At 42.0% G+C, this 17,554-nt stretch overlaps 1 protein-coding gene across 1 annotated transcript; it reads left to right on the forward strand.

The window, feature by feature from the left end:
- The first annotated feature begins 21 nt into the window (after positions 1-21).
- Positions 22-12,778, forward strand: LOC126425160 (proteasome subunit alpha type-3). The gene is made up of 6 exons (XM_050088110.1): positions 22-151; positions 481-563; positions 640-763; positions 1,876-2,124; positions 5,345-5,457; positions 12,507-12,778. The coding sequence occupies exons 1-6, from the start codon at positions 131-133 to the stop codon at positions 12,682-12,684; spliced, it is 768 nt and encodes a 255-aa protein (XP_049944067.1). The 5' UTR covers positions 22-130; the 3' UTR covers positions 12,685-12,778.
- The last annotated feature ends 4,776 nt before the right edge of the window (positions 12,779-17,554 follow it).

Genomic DNA, 17,554 nt, shown 5'->3' on the forward strand with positions numbered 1-17,554 from the left:
CGATATTCAAAACTTTGAATCCACAGACAGTCTGTTGTTTCACGAAAAACAATTTGCCGTATCACCGTGTGTTGTGGACGACGAGTTGTAGTTTTGTTATCGTTTGAGGAAAAAGAAGAACATAATCAACATGAGCTCTATAGGAACGGGTGTAAGTAGCCACATTCAAAGTACGGAATGATTTTCTTGTGAAAGCTTTTTACAGGTACTGTACGCTGAAATACTGACAATTGGTTTGATCTCAACTAGTTCCAAATTTTTGGTGGGAATAGATATTCACTCTGCACTTGTGTTAAAACGGAATGTCAGTTCAGCGTTAATTATTTAACATTATTTCAAAGATAGCTGCTAACCATTTCACCAGAAACTCCAATTTACAGAAGGTGTAATGCAACATTGTGTGGAAAATGTCACCAAACCACTGTTTACAATTATGTATTTTGTCAAACGTACACATCGTCTTTCACTATTTTGTTTCAGTATGATCTCTCCGCATCGCAGTTCTCGCCAGATGGTCGTGTTTTTCAGGTGGAATATGCACAGAAAGCAGTGGATAACAGTGGGTAAGAAACTGTTACACGCACATTGTTTCGTCGTACCAATGTTAAAGCCAATTAATGTTTTTGAATATTTTCACAGTACTGTAATAGGCCTGAGGGGAAAAGATGGCGTTGTATTTGCCGTCGAAAAACTTGTCACTTCAAAATTGTATGAACCAGGTGCGAACCAAAGAATATTCAATATCGACAAACATGTTGGAATGGTAAGTAAAAAATCGGTAAAATAGAAGAACTAGTGTGTAATTTAGAATGAGATTTTCACTCTGCAGTGGAGTGTGCGCTGATATGAAACTTCCTGGCAGATTAAAACTGTGTGCCGGACCGAGACTCGAACTCGGGACCTTTGCCTTTCGCGGCCAAGTGCTCTACCAAGTTTGGAAGGTAGGAGACGAGGTACTGGCAGAAGTAAAGCTGTGAGGACGGGGCATGAGTCGTGCTTGGGTAGCTCACCCGAGTTCGAGTCTCAGTCCGGCACACAGTTTTAATCTGCCAGGAAGTTTCAATATGTAATTTACTTGCCATTATATGATAAGGGTGTTGCAACTGTTGTGAGGGCTCACTTGGTAAAGCTGTTGTATCTTCAGCTGCATGAAAGCTGCATTTTTACATGTGCGTCAAATAGTTGGCTCTAATAACCATGCCAGTATTGAAAATATAGTTTAAAACTTGATCCCTGTTAAATTGTAATGGAAAAAACGTTATTAAGGACACAGTCGTAGGAGTTAGTGTCATTTTTTATGTACATAAGATGGCCATACAACAGTAACTGCCTTGAATTTTCTGTTTCTTTATTGAAAGTCTTCACAGAAATAGTGTTTGTTATAAAGTAATGTATGACAAAGGTAGCATTCACATGATGAAAAGACCTTCTTGGGCTCAAAAGACTTTTATAAAAGGTGCGCTTCATCATATAAAGATTTAAGGCTAGACACACAGTTTAGTATATTAATTTAGTATGATAGAAATTTTAGAGACTGCTATGGCAGGAGAGAAAAGTTTGACTAGAAGTAGCTTTACTAATATATTAAATTATTGATCTAAGGCAGTGCGTAAACATTTATTCCTGTTGATGGCATGGCTACATACTAATGTTGCAGTGGAACTAATGTTGTGCATGAAAATATGGTGTAATGAAGGGGGAGGGGGTGATTTGGGATGGAGTGGAAGTGGGAAGAGGAGAGGTAAGAAGGAAATGTTGGATTGAACTAGAAGAGGACATTGCATGGCAGAAGTACAAAATTAGAGTAGGCAGTCTCGCCCAGTTTTTGATACTGTTGCTTTGAAACAAACTAAATGATTTTTCTGATATTTCCAGGCTGTGGCTGGTTTGATATCAGATGCACGCCAGATTGTGGAGACTGCCCGGACAGAAGCAGCCAATTACCGCGCCCAGTATGGAGATGGAATCCCACTGCGTCACTTAGTGGACAGGGTTGCGGGCTACATGCACGCTTACACTTTGTACAGTGCTGTGCGTCCATTTGGATGTAGTGTGGTTCTTAGCAGCTATGAACCTGTTGATGGGCCTGCTATGTTCATGATTGATCCTTCAGGAGTTTCCTATGTGAGTAAGAAATATAAGGTTGTCTTAACATTTCCAGATTTAACTACTGTTCCTGAAGTTGGCATTTTTACATTGTGTAATAGCTTAATATAGTGGCCATCTTACATATACGGATCCTATGACAATTCAGGCCATGCACAGGTATAATTTGTATGAACTGGAATGGTGAGAAAGTGGACAGTGGGACTAGCTCGTTGGAGCACTAGGGCAAATGTCAGGAGGGAAGTGGCTAGCAGGCAGCAAATTTTGTTGTGTTGGTAACCATGGGAATGTATATCATATATCCTGGCTCTCTGTGAATATCTGCCATGCCTAGATGCAGTTCACATGAATCCAGTTGTAGTTGGAACTGAAGTGACTTCGAAATTGGACAAATACTCAACAATATCATACGTTTCTACAGGAGACTTAACACAAGAGAACACTTGATACACTGCACGACAAATGCAACTTGAGCTTCAACAGCAGCATTAAAGTTGCTACTGCTCTACATAACTGTTGATTTTCAAGGTTGACTACAGTGCGAATCAAAAGCGGCACGATTTCTGCTGGTTCAACTGTAAGCAGCTGAGAGGACAATGTGGTGTTGTCATTGACTTTGCTCATGTTGTCAGCGCTGGAAGAACAATAAACTGCAGCGAATGATAATAGATGCAAATAACAGCTGTGAAACGTGGGTCTGAGGGCTTGATGTTTGTAATTAGTTCATGGAGACAATGCAACGATAATTTCAACTTAACTGTGATTCAAAAAGGCCACAGACAGTTGTGAAGCAGGAAGAAAATTAAGGTGACAATATCCATTATAGAAAATGAGCATACGGAAATGGTCTTCACTTCATCATACACAGCTTTGTTCCGTTAACAAGTATTATGCATCAACTTCTCTGGCCAGAAGTTATTGGCATAAATTCTCTACTTACTATTTCTCTTTACAAAAATATTCTACATGATAAATAGTTTGCATATAGGGTAGTAAAAGACATTTTTAAACATAAACTGTAAATGTAAATATAAATTTGTAGTTCTAAAACTAGGATCTGTGGAATATATCACATGAAATACATACTTTCCTCACTTCTTCCAACCACTCATAGTGTTGTGATCTTCTCTGCATCTGAATGTCATAACCAGAGGTGAGGTTAGTGTACTTGCATCAGTGATAATCTAATAAAACTTGCACATTTTTATTCATTAAGCGCTCTCTGATGCACCTATGTATAAAGCGCACCAACTGCAAATAACAGTCCTGCACCATTCCATTGTTGTTTTACAATTGTGAGCCCATACCTGTTTCTTCATTATTGCTTCAGCTAACACAGTAATAAGTTGTGTTGTTATGTCAGCCTGGGCAGCAGCAATATAAAGGAAGCAGCGAGATAAGTGAGAAAAAACTCTACAGTTCGTGCAAGAAAATTACCCGATTCAAAGCTGGCAGGACAATCCCACAATGGGGCAGTTGTCTACGAGATAATTAGGAATCAAATAAGCATTTGACGGGGATCTGATGCAACTGCGCTGGTTAATGCTCCAAGAGGGTGATTACTGTGGGGTAACACTTATATGCAGCAGCAGAGTGATACAATGAAAGTTTATTTTATTATTGCTTAATTAAACAGTGATTTAGCTCACATAAACTAAGATTACACTATGAATTTGCTCAGACATGTTTTTACATGGGTAACATAGAGAGAGCTACTTTACATGTATACAAAGTACACTGTATGCCTGCTTGAGGTTTGATTTTAGCGAAACAGGTACTGTACACAATTAGTGTAATAAAATACACTGAACCTACTCTAAGTAAACATTAAAATTATTATCTGCAATATGTATTTAATATGAAACTACTCTAACAAAGTGCTTATTTAGACCTTATATAGGAATACTGCATTTACCCAACTATAAGATGTTTCTCCCCAAATTCTTCATTCAAAAAATACAAAGTTGTCTTATATTCCCAGATTAATCCAGTGCCGCGGAGGTCAGTGTTTTTTGTGTTGTGTAATAGATTAGTATAGTGGTTGTCTTAAATTTTCAGATGAAAATTGAGGTCACTTGCAGGTTTATTCTGAAGAATACTCAAGGGCTGGAGGGGGAGCAGTGACTCCAAATTGGCTGAGAACTAGGACAATGTGGGGAAGAGAGTGGTGAGCTGTTTGTTTCATTGTGGTTGCAACTGTGGGAATATATGCTGGATACCTGGTCCTTTTAAGACATTTACCACTTTTAAATTGCAGTTTACCTGAAACCATGTGTAGTTGGAAATGAATTGATTTTAAAATTGGACAAATACTCAAAAGTAGTATACGTTTCTGTAGGAGATGCTAAAAGTCTAGACAGAGGCCAGTGGAATACGTGTGTGTTGACGCAGTTGTCAATGCTTGCCGTGGTGTATGATGGAAATGAAAAGGGGTGTGTCAGGTGCTGTTTCTATGCAGTAGCCAGACAATATGTTTGAAACAAAGAGACAAAGGAATAGTGTCACGTTCTCACATCAGTGTAGATGGAAAATCTGCTATGTATTTGCGAAGAAAAGAACAGCTGAGTTCTCAGGTCCTACCTTAACTTCCACCTCAGAAATCGTGACATTTTTTAAAGGAACAACCAAATATTTGTATCAAGCAAGATGAAAAATTTCATGGCTGCCTGTATGTAGAAACAAATTGCCCCTTTATGCACCTCTCATTCGTTAGGCGAAGCTAACGTCCCAGATTTTGGGATTGCTGGTGCTGGTGGTGGTGGTTAAAAAATAGCGATACCACAGATGATTGATTTTGATAATATGCAAATAAAGATGTGAAGCTAAAAAATAATGTAAACCATTTATTTTTGTTTATTGTGTTTCTCCTTGTATTATCAGAATGTAGACAATCAGTAAATGGCATAAGTTCAGAATAGGTATAATGCTAATTTTTTTAATGCAGATACTTTGTATCATTAAAATAGCTTGCAGTTTTGATTAATCTGAATATGAATATGTTAAAAATAAAATTTTCGCAAGTAGGCTCTTAATAAAAGGCACATCTTACATTCAGGCTTGTCTTATTGTTTATTGTTAAGCTTGGGTAAATATGGTGTGTTTGAGGCTTGGAAGTAATTTTTTAGAGACTGAAGTATTTTATATAGGAGCTGCTGTTTTGAACTGCTCTTTTCTCCAACTTGCTCCAGTTTGGAAGGTGTCTATTTATTCTGTATTAAAACAATGTAATGTATTTCAGGGCTACTATGGCTGTGCTGTTGGTAAAGCAAAACAGGCTGCAAAAACAGAGATCGAAAAGCTGAAGCTGAGTTCCATCAGTATCAAGGATCTGGTGAAGGATGCTGCAAAAATGTAAGTGGTGGAGTTCTCTACTCACTTGTGACAATACATGAACCGAATAAGTGAGTCTGCCCTGCAGCTCTTCCATATTTTTAAATATAGATGAATTTCTAGTAGTTTTCCTGCTGTTGTATGGAACTTATTGCAACTTTCCCATGTCAGAGTTTACACTTGTTGTTATTTTTGGAGTTGCCTGTTATTCAGTATGGCAATGCATTTGTTCTCTTGGATACTTTAAAGTTTGTACGAAAATGTTGGTTTTACCATTTGCATGTACCACCAGGGAGTTCACCGCTCTTTGGTTGGTTCGTGCTTGGCTACCATGGGGCCCCAACCTTTGCAGCATCTTTTCCCTTCCGTGCTGCATTTTTGTCCTCTTGCTATTCTTTTTCCCTCTCTTGCAGAACGTCTGGGATTTTCAGTGGCTGACATCAGAACAGTCTCACCATTTTTTACCATTCCTTTTTTCTTTCTTTGCTCACCTTCTCTTATACTTCCTCCACTTCAGCGTTTGGGGTTCCTCTTTTTGTTCTTCCTCCCTGTGCGCTTCTGAAGGCCAGCCCACGTATCCGACGCATAACCGGTGACTGGTTACCGCATACTTCCCAAACACAGGTAGAGTTCACAGGTACCCCCTGATACAGGCTGGCCCAGGGAGAGGTGATTACCAGAGCTCCTACCTTCCCAAATTGCTGATTGGTCTCTCTGTCAGGTATTCGGGAGGTGTGACCTTATGTGTGAACAGTCACCTAAGGCAGGTGAGCCCCCCACTCTGAGGGGGGGAGGGGGGGGGGACAGTTGGAAGGAGCACGCCATCGGAGACACTGGCAATCGTGGATGATTTTCTCGCAATGAACCAGTCATCATCTTCGCTGTCCATGTCTGACGTGTAAATGGAATGAAGCTCCCAATTCAAAGACCCTCCCAGCTGCACCACAGTTTCTTGTGGTTTCACGTACTGAAGCCAGTCTGTCCTTTGCAACAGTAAATGCAGTTCTTATTCAGAAAGGAGTTGATGCAATTGCCGGGCCTGGTCAAATCCTGCTCTCGATTATGCAGTGGCACTTTGCTTTTGGAGACTACTTCTGATTCTCAAGCACAGCAACTGCTTGCCGCTTCACTTCTCCACGACTATCCTGTTCATGTTGAGGCCCATAGAACTCTGAATTTTTCCATGGTGCTATTTACACTAGGCTTCTCAATGATCTGACTGAGGCAGAAATCCAAACATACTTCTCTGATCAAGGTGTCAGTGCCATCCATCGGGTGATGAAAAAGGCAGAAGTGTCCTTAGTGCCCACACACACTCTTTTTCTCACCTTTGATAGAGTGGTGCTTCTGTCCAAGATCGAAGCAGGCTGTGTAGTTCCCACTGTCTGACCAATGCGCTGCTACTGTTGTCATCGTTTCAGCCACTCTCAAATGTCTTGTCGACACCCGGCCAAATGTGTAACCTTTGGTAGGGATGCGTACGAGGGCGATTGTCTGCCACCTCCTCCTCGCTGTATCGACTGCAACGGTGACTGTGCCGCCTCCTCTCGAAATTGTACCGTGTATCGCAATGAGTGGGCTGTTCAGGAGATCCGGGTAAAGGAAAAAGTGCCTTACCCTGTCACTCGCAAGTTATTTGCTAGCCCCAAACCTCCATTCTAGCATCGGGCATTTGCAGTACTGGTCTCGCTCCGTGAAGGAGCATGGCCATGGCGACATGCGGCCTCAGATTTAACACTAAGGTTGTGAAATCGCCCAATGTCATGGTAGCATCGCTGTCTCCTTGTCCAGCTGTACAACAGGCTGGCAGACATTTACCTCCTGGGGTAAAGTCACCTGCTACACAGCCGGCAGGCCGAAAAGGGCAGAAGGAATATTCCCATGAAGACTTCCTACCTCCCTCCAGCCAACAAACATCTGAATCTTCCTCTGCCAACCGGAAAGGCTCGAAGAAGTCAAACAAAGGCAAACGGTCTTCTCCTTTGACGTTTTGGAGACCCTCTTTGACGGTGTCACCACGTGATACCCTCACCCAGCCGACCTCTGTGTCTCCGCTGCACACTGCCAGCTGTTTTTGTGCTCTGCACTCTGCAGGCAGACAGAGAGAGAGAGAGAGAGAGAGAGAGAGAGAGAGAGAGAGAGATTGCCAACGCCTCTGTAGATCTCATGGAGCAGGATCCTCCGGCCTCTGTACCTGTAGAAGAGTGTCTTTGAGGGCTTGCACTCAAGGAGCGCTGAGATGACATCCTTTTGTTTTTTCCCTCCTCTCCTTTCCTCATTATGACTCTCCTTCAATGGAACATTCGCGACCTTTGGTCAAACGAAGATGATTTATGATTGCAGTTAGAATTATAGCGTCCGCTTGTTCTGTGCCTCCAGCAAACAAAATGGCACACTCACAACTGCTTTGAGCTCTTGCATTTCTTCCTGGTCCGCTTTGACCTTTCCTTTTGAGAATGGCATTCATCTGTTGGGGGAGTCATGCTGCTCATACGGGATGACGTTCATATTCAACACATCTCTCCAACTACCCACCTTCAGGCTGTTGCAGCTCGCCTTTTCCTTCCTCACATGACCTTTTCCATTTGTACTGTATGTATCCCTCCATCATTCACTGTCACCAGGACAGACATCCTCCAGCTTATTGGGCAGCTACATCACTCCTTTCTGTTGCTTGGTGACTTTAATGTGCACCATCCACTTTGGGGTTCTCCCAGAACCTGTCCAAAAAGTGTCCTCTTGGCTGACCTCAGTCAACTTAACCACCTCTGCCTTAACACACGGGCACCCATGCTCCGTTCAGACTCCTCGCATCTATTCCCATTTGCATCTACTCTTTTGCGCTGTCCCGCTTGCCCATCATCTCGAGTGGTCCATTCTCTCTGACATGTACTCGAGCAACCATTTCCGGCATGCTATCTGTTTGCTGACTCCTACCCTGAGTACGTGCACACCCAAATGGCAGCTTACTAAGGCCGACTGGAGGCTCTACTCTTTCCTGGTGACCTTCGACAGACAACATTTCCCAAGTTGTGATGACTAAGTACAATACCTTACAAATGTTACCCTTACTGCTGCAGAAAGATCCATTCATTGCACTTCCCCTTTACCACGCTGTGTCTCAGTCCCTTGGTGGACTGAGGCGTGCTGCAACGTAATTCACATGCGGAGATGTGCTCTCCACACTTTTGACCATCATCCTGCTATGGCAAACTGCATTAATTATAAACAGTTGCATGCAGAGTGTCATTGTGTTCTTCAGGATAGCAAAAAGCTAGCTGGATTTCATTCACTAGTTACTTTAACAGCTCTGCTCCTCCTTCCATTATGCGGGCCACCCTGGCAGTGGCAGATGGTGTCATCTATTGCTATCTCCAACACTTTGGGCCCCCATTTTGCGGGGATTTGGAGCTTGCCTCACTATCACCCTGCCTTTCTCCATTGCAAACAAGCAGAGGTCTTGGGTGATACCCTTCTCTTCTGAGAATCAAGAGTGCTACAATGCCGGCTTTACTATGAGGGAGCTAGATAGTGCTCTCACCTCATCCCGATCCTCTGCCCCTGGGCCAGACAGTGTTAACATTCAAATGTTGCAGCATCTTTCTCTTGTGGACAAGCACTTCCTGCTTCATACATACAACCGCATCTGTGCAGAATGCACATTTTCCATGCCACTGTTACACCCATACCTAAGCCTTCCTTCTAGTTACCACCCCATTTCTCTCACCAGCTGTGTTTGCAAGTTGATGGAACACATGATTCATGCACAGATGGTACGGTAACTCGAGTCTCGCACTTTACTAACCACTGCACAGTGTGGATTTCGAGCACGCCTTTCTGCAGTTGACAGTCTCGTGACTTTGTTCACCCATGTCATTAATGGTTTTCTGCAGAAATCCCAGACTATGGCCGTGTTTTTCGATATGGAGAAAGGCTAAGACACCTGGTGGAGGACTGATATCCTCCGCACTTGCTACATGTGGGGGCTTCCATGGCCACATGCCTTGTTTCCTTCAGGAATTTGTAAATGACTCAAGTTTTCAAGGAATGTGTGGGCTCTGCCTTGTCGGACACCTTTATCCAGGATAACAGTTTTCGTAGGCGCTGCTCTGCAGTTGACCATCTGGTTACCTTGTCGACCTTCATTATGAATAACTTCTTGCGGAAGCGCCCGACCGCGGCTGTGTTCTGTGATTTGGAGAAGGCTTACGACACCTGTTGGAGGGCGGGCATTCTCCGCACCATGCATACATGGGGCCTTCGCGGTCGCCTCCCTCTTTTTATTCGTGCCTTTTTAATGGATTGACAGTTCAGGGTACGTGTGGGTTCTGTCCTGTCCGACGCCTTTCGCCAGGAGAATGGGGTGCCACAGGGCTGTTTTGAGCGTCGCTCTCTTCGCCATAGTGATCAATCCAATAATGGATTGCCTCCCAGCTGATGTATCAGGCTCCCTTTTCGTGGACAATTTTACCATCTATTGCAGCGTGCAGCGTACATGTTTCCTGAAGCACTGTCTTCAGCGCTGCCTTGACCGTCTTTACTCCTGAAGTGTCGCCAATGGCTTCTGTTTTTCTGCCGAGGAGACGGTCTGTATCAACTTCTGGCACTACAAAGAGTTTCTCCTACCGTCCTTACGACTCGGTCCCGTTGCTCTCCCATTCGTGGAGACAACAAAATTTTTAGGTCTTACATTTAACAGGAAACTTAGCTGGTCTTCACATGTGTCATATTTGGCTGCCTGTTGTACCCGTTCTCTAAATCTCCTCCGAGTTCTCAGCGGTATGTCGTGGGGAGCGGATCGAACCGTCCTACTTCACCTATATCGGTCGATCGTCCGCTCAAAGCTGGATTATGGGAGCTTTGTCTGCTCCTGTGCACAGCCGTCCATCTTATGCCGCCTCAACTCCATACGACATCGGGGTTTACGTCTTGCGATTGGAGCGTTCTGTACTAGTACCATCGAGAGTCTTCATGCTGAAGCTGGTGAATTGCCACTAACCTACTGGCGCGATATACTGCTTTGTCGGTATGCCTATCGGCTATTGTCAATGCTCGACCACCCGTCTTATCGTTCCATTTTTGATGACTCTCTCGACCGTCAATACGGGTTGTATGTATCTGCCCTACTACCCCTGGGGTTCGCTTTCGTCGCCTCCTTCAGCACCTTGATTTTTCACTCCCTGCAACCTTTGGAGTGGGCGAGAGCCAAACGCCACCTTGGCTCCAGGCTTAGGTTCGCGTTCACCTTGACCTCAGCTCGCTCCCAAAGAAGGTTACCCCGGCTTCGGTATACCGCTCCCGGTTTGTCGAACTTCGTTCGAAGTTCATTAATATGATCTTCATTTATACAGATGGCTCTAAGACCAATGACAGCGTCGGGTGTTCTTTTATTGTCGGGGCACACAGTTTCAAACACCGGCTCCATGGCCATTGTTCGGTCTTCACAGCTGAGCTATTTGCCCTCTACCAGGCTGTTCTTTACATCTGCTGCCACCGACATTCTGCTTATGTCATCTGCTCTGATTCCCTGAGTGCCATCCAGAGCCTTAGTGATCCGTATCTGGTTCTCCCTTTCGTGCACCGTATCCAACGCTCTCTTCAGCAGCTGGGGGACGATGGTTCTCCAGTTACCTTTATGTGGGTTCCTGGCCATGTCGGTATCCCTGGGAACGAAGCTGCAGATGCTGCGGCCAAGGCTGCGGTCCTCCAGCCTCAGACAGCTTCTTGTTATGTCCCTTCATCCGATTGTAGCAGGGTCATTTGTCAGCGCATTTTATCACTGTGGCATGCCGATTGGGCTACACTTGCGGACAACAAGCTTCGGACCTTGAAACCTCTTCCCACGGCTTGGACGACCTCTTCACGCCCTTCTCGTCGATTTGACCCGGTTACGAATTGGACACTGCCGGTTCAGCCATCGCCATCTGCGCCGGCGCCATTCTGCCCATGTGGGCAATTGCTGACGGTAGGCCACATTTTAACGTCATGTCCGAATTTTAATACACTGTGCGTTGATCTTGGCCTGCCATGTACTCTGGATGCCATTTTAGCGGATGTCCCAGGAGCAGCTGCTCGCGTTATTCGTTTTATCCACTTGACAAACCTGTCTAAGGACATTTGATTATGCTGTTTTTTTTTCCTATGCCTATTAACATGTCTTTTACAGTGTTGTGCCTTTTAGTTGCTGTTTTAACCTTGTGCCTCGCAGTGCATTCCTAACTTAGTCTGGGCGCTAATGATCATCGTAGTTGTGTGCTCTAAAACCACAAAAAAAAAAGAAAGAAAAGAAAAAAAATAGACAGTGGAACTGTCACACTTAATAACAATTGGTGACATACTACAGAATGTTTTTCAATACATGTCAGATTTTGTGATTTGGAAACATCCACAAAATTATTCTCATGACTAATAGTGTACCATCATAACTTGAACTGATGTATATGGTCCTAAATTTTGCACTCCAGTCCAGACCCACTTCCATAAAGAAAGTGTTGTACATACTAAAGCATGTTGTGTTGGCATTTAGCACACTCCTACGGACACTGTTTGCCAAACACACTATTGTTACAAATTCAGAGTTATATTCATAAGACATTTCATGTATAAGCACTTAACTGTGGCCAGCTGTCAGTTTCGGACCTGTGTGTTTTTCTGCTCAAATTATTTGCAAATGTAGGCCCATACATTCTCTCTAACTTATTTTGTATATCTGTGACACGTACGCATTTACCACTTCACCAAACAAAAAAATAATTGATAGGGAATCTTTTCTGATGAGTTAAGAATTAGTGAAAGGCACAGATCACTTTGACCACCCTACCTAAGAACAGTTACCTACAACTCGGTCAACACACACTTAAGTAATATTCAGTAATTTTTTAAACGGATAAATACTGGAAGTCATTAAAGTGAAACTACAAAAGGCTTGAAATTTTTGTAATTGTAAAATGAACATTATCTTTTTGAGATTAATATGCCATATTGGGTTTATGAACGTGTAATACTTTATCCAAATCTGGATTAATGTTGGAGTTTAACCACAGTGCTACAGTACCTTTATTTTCTTACAGAATCTACCTTGTCCATGATGAGCTGAAGGACAAGCAGTTTGAACTTGAATTGAGCTGGGTAGGAAATGTAACCAAAGGTCTGCACGAGCGTGTGCCCGCACCTGTCTTCGCAGAAGCAGAGAAGGCAGCCAAAGCTGCGATGGAGGACGACTCTGACTCAGACACGATAGACACGTGATTGTCTTCTGCGAAGACTCATTTTGTGCCTGTCCAACTTTAATGTGCTCATTCATTATTTTAATAGTTTCTGGAATAAAATACTGGAAGCCTCATTCTGTTTTTGGTTATTTACTATGTAAACCTCTAGCTCCCTAACAAGTTCTCCCACACTTTTTTTCTTCCTTTTCTTGCATCTTAATTAACAATTTTCCTTTGTTGGCTCCTTTATTTATAAGTTGGATGTGACAGGTGTGTTAGAGTATTGTTTACTACTTTGTTGTCCTATGAGAAAAACATAATGGAGGCAAGTCTCAGAACAGTTCATTGATGCCAGACTAATCATCTAATCAGTTCCACTGAAATGTTTAATCCACAAAAATGTGGATTTAAATATGATGGTGCACCATTATACTGTAACATTAGTAGATACCTAACATGGGTCTTTCATAACAGAAGTGATGGATTTAGCTCTTTCTGTTTGATGTAATGAAGAAGAAACTGTAGATACACTGGTCCACATTCACATTATGGACTCGGAGCTTAATGAAAGTTCTAAAAATCTGAATTGCCCAGTTTTAATGGGTTAGACTTCGGTCCTAAATGTAATATATTTTTAAATAAATTTCCAACTATCTTCTAGTACACAATTCCTAGTGGAAAACTGGAGAACATGGCACAAATGTAGCATTAATGAAACCAAGACAAATATGTTGTAAGAAAAGGTAACTACATGAAATGCATGTGAATTCCCACGGAAAGTAGAAAGAGCAACCATCCGCTGTTAAACTAGCTTAAAAGTCATATTTTTACATGCAGTAAGAATCCATTTATTTTTTTCATCCGGCCATTGTGACACTGTGCACACAAGCTAGAACACTAATATTATGAAAAGGATAGATTAACAAAGTAAGGACAAGATAGCTGGCTACGTACTGTAAAGGTGACTCATTAAGTTGCAAGCAGGCATGATTAAGACACACATTATCTTTTGGCCACAGCCTTCGTCATAAAAACAGGGAAACAGATGTACATGCATTCACACATGCGCGCGCGCGCGCGCGCGCGTGCGCGCACACACACACACACACACACACACACACACACACACACACACACACACTTATACAAGCACAACTCAAGCACACGACCACTGTCTGTGGCCAGACTGAGTTGTAACTGCGTCTGATGGCAGCAGCAGCCCAATGGTGTGGGTGTGGAGTAAGCATGGGCCAGGGAAGGGGTGGGGATAACCGGGGTTGGGGGAAGATGTAATGCCACTTCTGGGGAGCATGTGGGTCAGGGTGGTGCAGCCAGGAGCAGGAGGTTGGGGAGGGGCGAGGGGAGTGGAGGAGGAGGAAAGGACTAATGGGTGTGTTCGTTGAATAGAAAGCTGTGTTTTGTTGGGGTGGGAGCAGGGAAGGGGATAGATGGATGAAGGACAGGGACCAGCAAAGATTGAGGCAAGAGGGATTACAGGGATTAGGATGTATAGCAGGGAGAGTTCCCACCTGTGCATTTAAGAAAATCTGGTGTTCGTAGGAGGAATCTAGATGATGCGCGCTGTAAACCAGGGATTGAAGCGAAATACATTGTGTTGGGCAGTATGTTCTGTAACTGGGTGGTCCATCTGTCTCTTGCCCACAATTTGCCTGTGACTATTCGTGTGGACAGACAGCTTGCTAGTCATCATGCCCATGTAGAAAGCAGTACAGTGGTTGGAGTTTAGTTTGTAAATCACATGACTACTTTCACAGATAGCCCTGCCATTGATGTGGTAACAAGGTGCCTATGACCAAGTTTGATGGCAGTGGAAGGACGTATGGGATAGCAGTCGTGTGTGCAAGTTGTGCTCATGTGAACGCACACGGGCGTGTGTGTGTGTATGTGTGTTTTTTCTACTTCAGAAAGTGATCTTTTGGTTGATAACTAAGTGTATGACAGTCCTATGGATATTACTATTTTGTAAACTGCTTTCTCATTTTGTACACTGATTCTCCAAGGCAAAATTACATCTGCCCTGAGTTATTTCTGCCTGGTGGTATTAGTACACTCAGTTGTTTAGTCTTGCTTTGAAATTTTCTTTCTGCACCTAACAGTGATGCACAACATTGCTGTTGGGTATTTGTATATAGGATATTTTGATTATATGAAATTTGGTCAAATTTTGACCATATACGAGCAGGACAGCACAGTTTTAGTCTGACAGGAAGTTTGAATATTGACACTTGTTAACTATGTAGTAGAATGAAATTATTGCTGATGTAAATGTAGACAGCTGCCTCTAAAACTTATTTAGAGCAAATAATGTTACAAGAAAAAAAAATATCTTGAAAGCTTATTTTAATACAGCTGATGCACCCAGCAACGTAAGAAATGAACCATTTTCACACAGTCTTAGTCTGTATATGTAAGGTGTCTGGACAGTTTGGTAGAGCATGTAATTATTGCAAAACCTTGCAGAGCTATGCTCTCTGTAATTCCGCCAGAGGTCCGAGCTGTCCTAAACCTTGGAGCACGGAATCAATATGATCACTCTGCATGCTGATCACACCCCGGCAGAGCCCTCTGGTCTCCAGTCATGATTGCCATTTGAGAGCCAACCAGTCAGTGCCATCATTATCATTGTGTAAGTCTAGTTTCCTGGGCATTGTCAATGAGCCTCTTCCACTTCCTTCTGTCCATATATAACCCGTCACGGAAAACGTAATCTGTTGTCCTTCATATGGCAGTAAGATCGTCTCGTTGGTATCCATTCCATGGGTTTGGCATCTTCTTGGAGGATGTTTTCCAGTCACCTATCTTTCCAAATGTATTTGGGCTGCTCTTGTTGGAAAGGTACATGCTTTGATACCATAGGTCAGTATTGGTATGAAGTAGCTATTAAAGATCACTAATTTTGCTTTTTCTGGAATAATTTTTATCCCGTAAAATGGTCATTCCATGCCAAGTGGTCTAATTTTGTAAAAAGTTCCTAAGTGACTATAACAGATATTAATGAAATTTTTGTGAGCACTCACACATGTTCCCAGTGAATATTGCCAAATTTTTGCTTTCACCAGTGTAATACTTACAGAGACAATAGTTATTTGTTGGACTCTGCAATATTTTTTGAAAGAAACGGAGCTGCTCCATTTTGTACAGCTTTTTTGCACTCTCTTACAAGGGATAATACAAAAAGTTATCATGAATAATATGAATTTAGATAATTTGAAGTGAATGTGGCCAAAGAAATAGCTACTTGAAAAAGAATGTGAAATTGAGCTCTTTGTATCTCTTGAAGTAATTGTGGGATAAATCTGAAACTGTGCATGTAATAACTTGCCAACACAAGGTCATAGAATATAAATTTGAGTTCTCTTACAAATTTCCAGTAGTTTACAAATTGGGGCCAAAAATTGATTAATGCTGTGAAAAATGCCAAAAATGGGCACTTTCAGCCCTCTCTTGTGTAAAAATAATTTTCTGCTAATTATTCTAAAGCACCGTGTTCCAAACCATGTAAGAAAACTAAGATTTGGTTTTGTAATGCGAGCACATAGGGCCCCATGTAGATTCAGAAGTTCTGAAAGAACATAAAGAATCTAATAATCATAGTGTTCTCATTTTTTATATGTCTAGTAATTTGAGATAATCACTAGCTTCTAAGCATGGCAGTCTGAAATCAGGAATTTAAAGAATCACTATGAAAAGTGTCCTGGACCAGAAGCTGTAGCTTCTGCAGTTGCTAGCTGTTTCATACCACACGGCAATGGACTCGTGCTAATGGGACACAAGGCCAAAAGCAGGGAATCAATAATGAAGTAGAAACAAAAGTTTGGAGTCAGTTCTGCCATCATTACATAGCTAAATATCAAAGTTTGCATCTCAAGGATATTTAATTTGATCTAGCAATTAACAGAAAGAACAAGCTTGTGACAGCCGATTAATAGTTAGATTATTATGCCTACGGATCTGTTTCAATTCTGCACTAACTTCATTAATGGCATTAAATTTGCTTTCATCAGCAAAGGAGAAATTGTATAAACAGAAGTGTCAGAAGAAGAAAATAAGTGTACTCTAGCAGGAACTAGAGAAAATCGTTTTTTGCCAGCTGATGGAACAACAGTTCAGGTCAGCAGAATTTGAAATGACGCATCACCTTTTCTGGCCAAAATTAGTAACATTTACAGGAACTATGAATGTGGTTCTCTTAGCAGAGAGGATAATGTACACTAGAAATTACTTTTCTTTTTAAATTACAGAACTAAAGTTTTGCCTGAAGCAATTGAAAATCAGCTTGCCATACAAGGACTTCAGTTGTGTAAATTATAAAATATAGTTATGGAGGACTTCATAAATTTTAAATCTTCCTTGATTAATAGCAAACTCTGCAAGATGTATAAAAGTAAACTAGCAATATGAAGCTTGATAATGATTCATATATTGAGAAAGGTAACAACAAAATGAAATCAACTTGGGAGGTAATAAATAAAAATATAGGTAGACGCAAAAGAAAAGATAACAGCTTTGTCATTAAAAGTGGGGGTAAAACTGTTAAGGACCCACTTCAGATTGCCAACATATTTAGCAAACATTTCACAAATATAGCCATAAATTTAATTAAAACTAAATGCAATTCCAATAGCAAGGTAAAAAACCCATGAATGACATGACAATGTTCCTTTAGCCAGTAACTGAATCAGAGGTACTAAATGCTATAAATAAGTTAAAAAATAAAATGCCATGTGGGTGTGATGGGATTCCTGACAAAGTCATTAAGCAAAGTGCAAGAAACATAGCCTCACATCTCACTGAAATTATAAATGAATCTTTTAAGACAGGGGTGTTTCCATCAAAACTTAAACTGTCAACTATAAAGCCACTTTACAAGGACGGTGATAAATATGATG

The sequence above is a fragment of the Schistocerca serialis genome, chromosome 10 (genome assembly GCF_023864345.2).
Source record: "Schistocerca serialis cubense isolate TAMUIC-IGC-003099 chromosome 10, iqSchSeri2.2, whole genome shotgun sequence".
Taxonomy (NCBI): domain Eukaryota; kingdom Metazoa; phylum Arthropoda; class Insecta; order Orthoptera; family Acrididae; genus Schistocerca; species Schistocerca serialis.

What these genes read in the sequence shown, in the direction of transcription:
- LOC126425160 (XM_050088110.1), top strand. Translation starts at nt 131, where the DNA reads ATGAGCTCTATAGGAACGGGT. An exon ending in AAAGCAGTGGATAACAGTGG is followed by an intron (nt 564 to 639) that starts GTAAGAAACTGT and finishes ATATTTTCACAG; the next exon opens with TACTGTAATAGGCCTGAGGG. An exon ending in GTGAAGGATGCTGCAAAAAT is followed by an intron (nt 5,458 to 12,506) that starts GTAAGTGGTGGA and finishes ATTTTCTTACAG; the next exon opens with AATCTACCTTGTCCATGATG.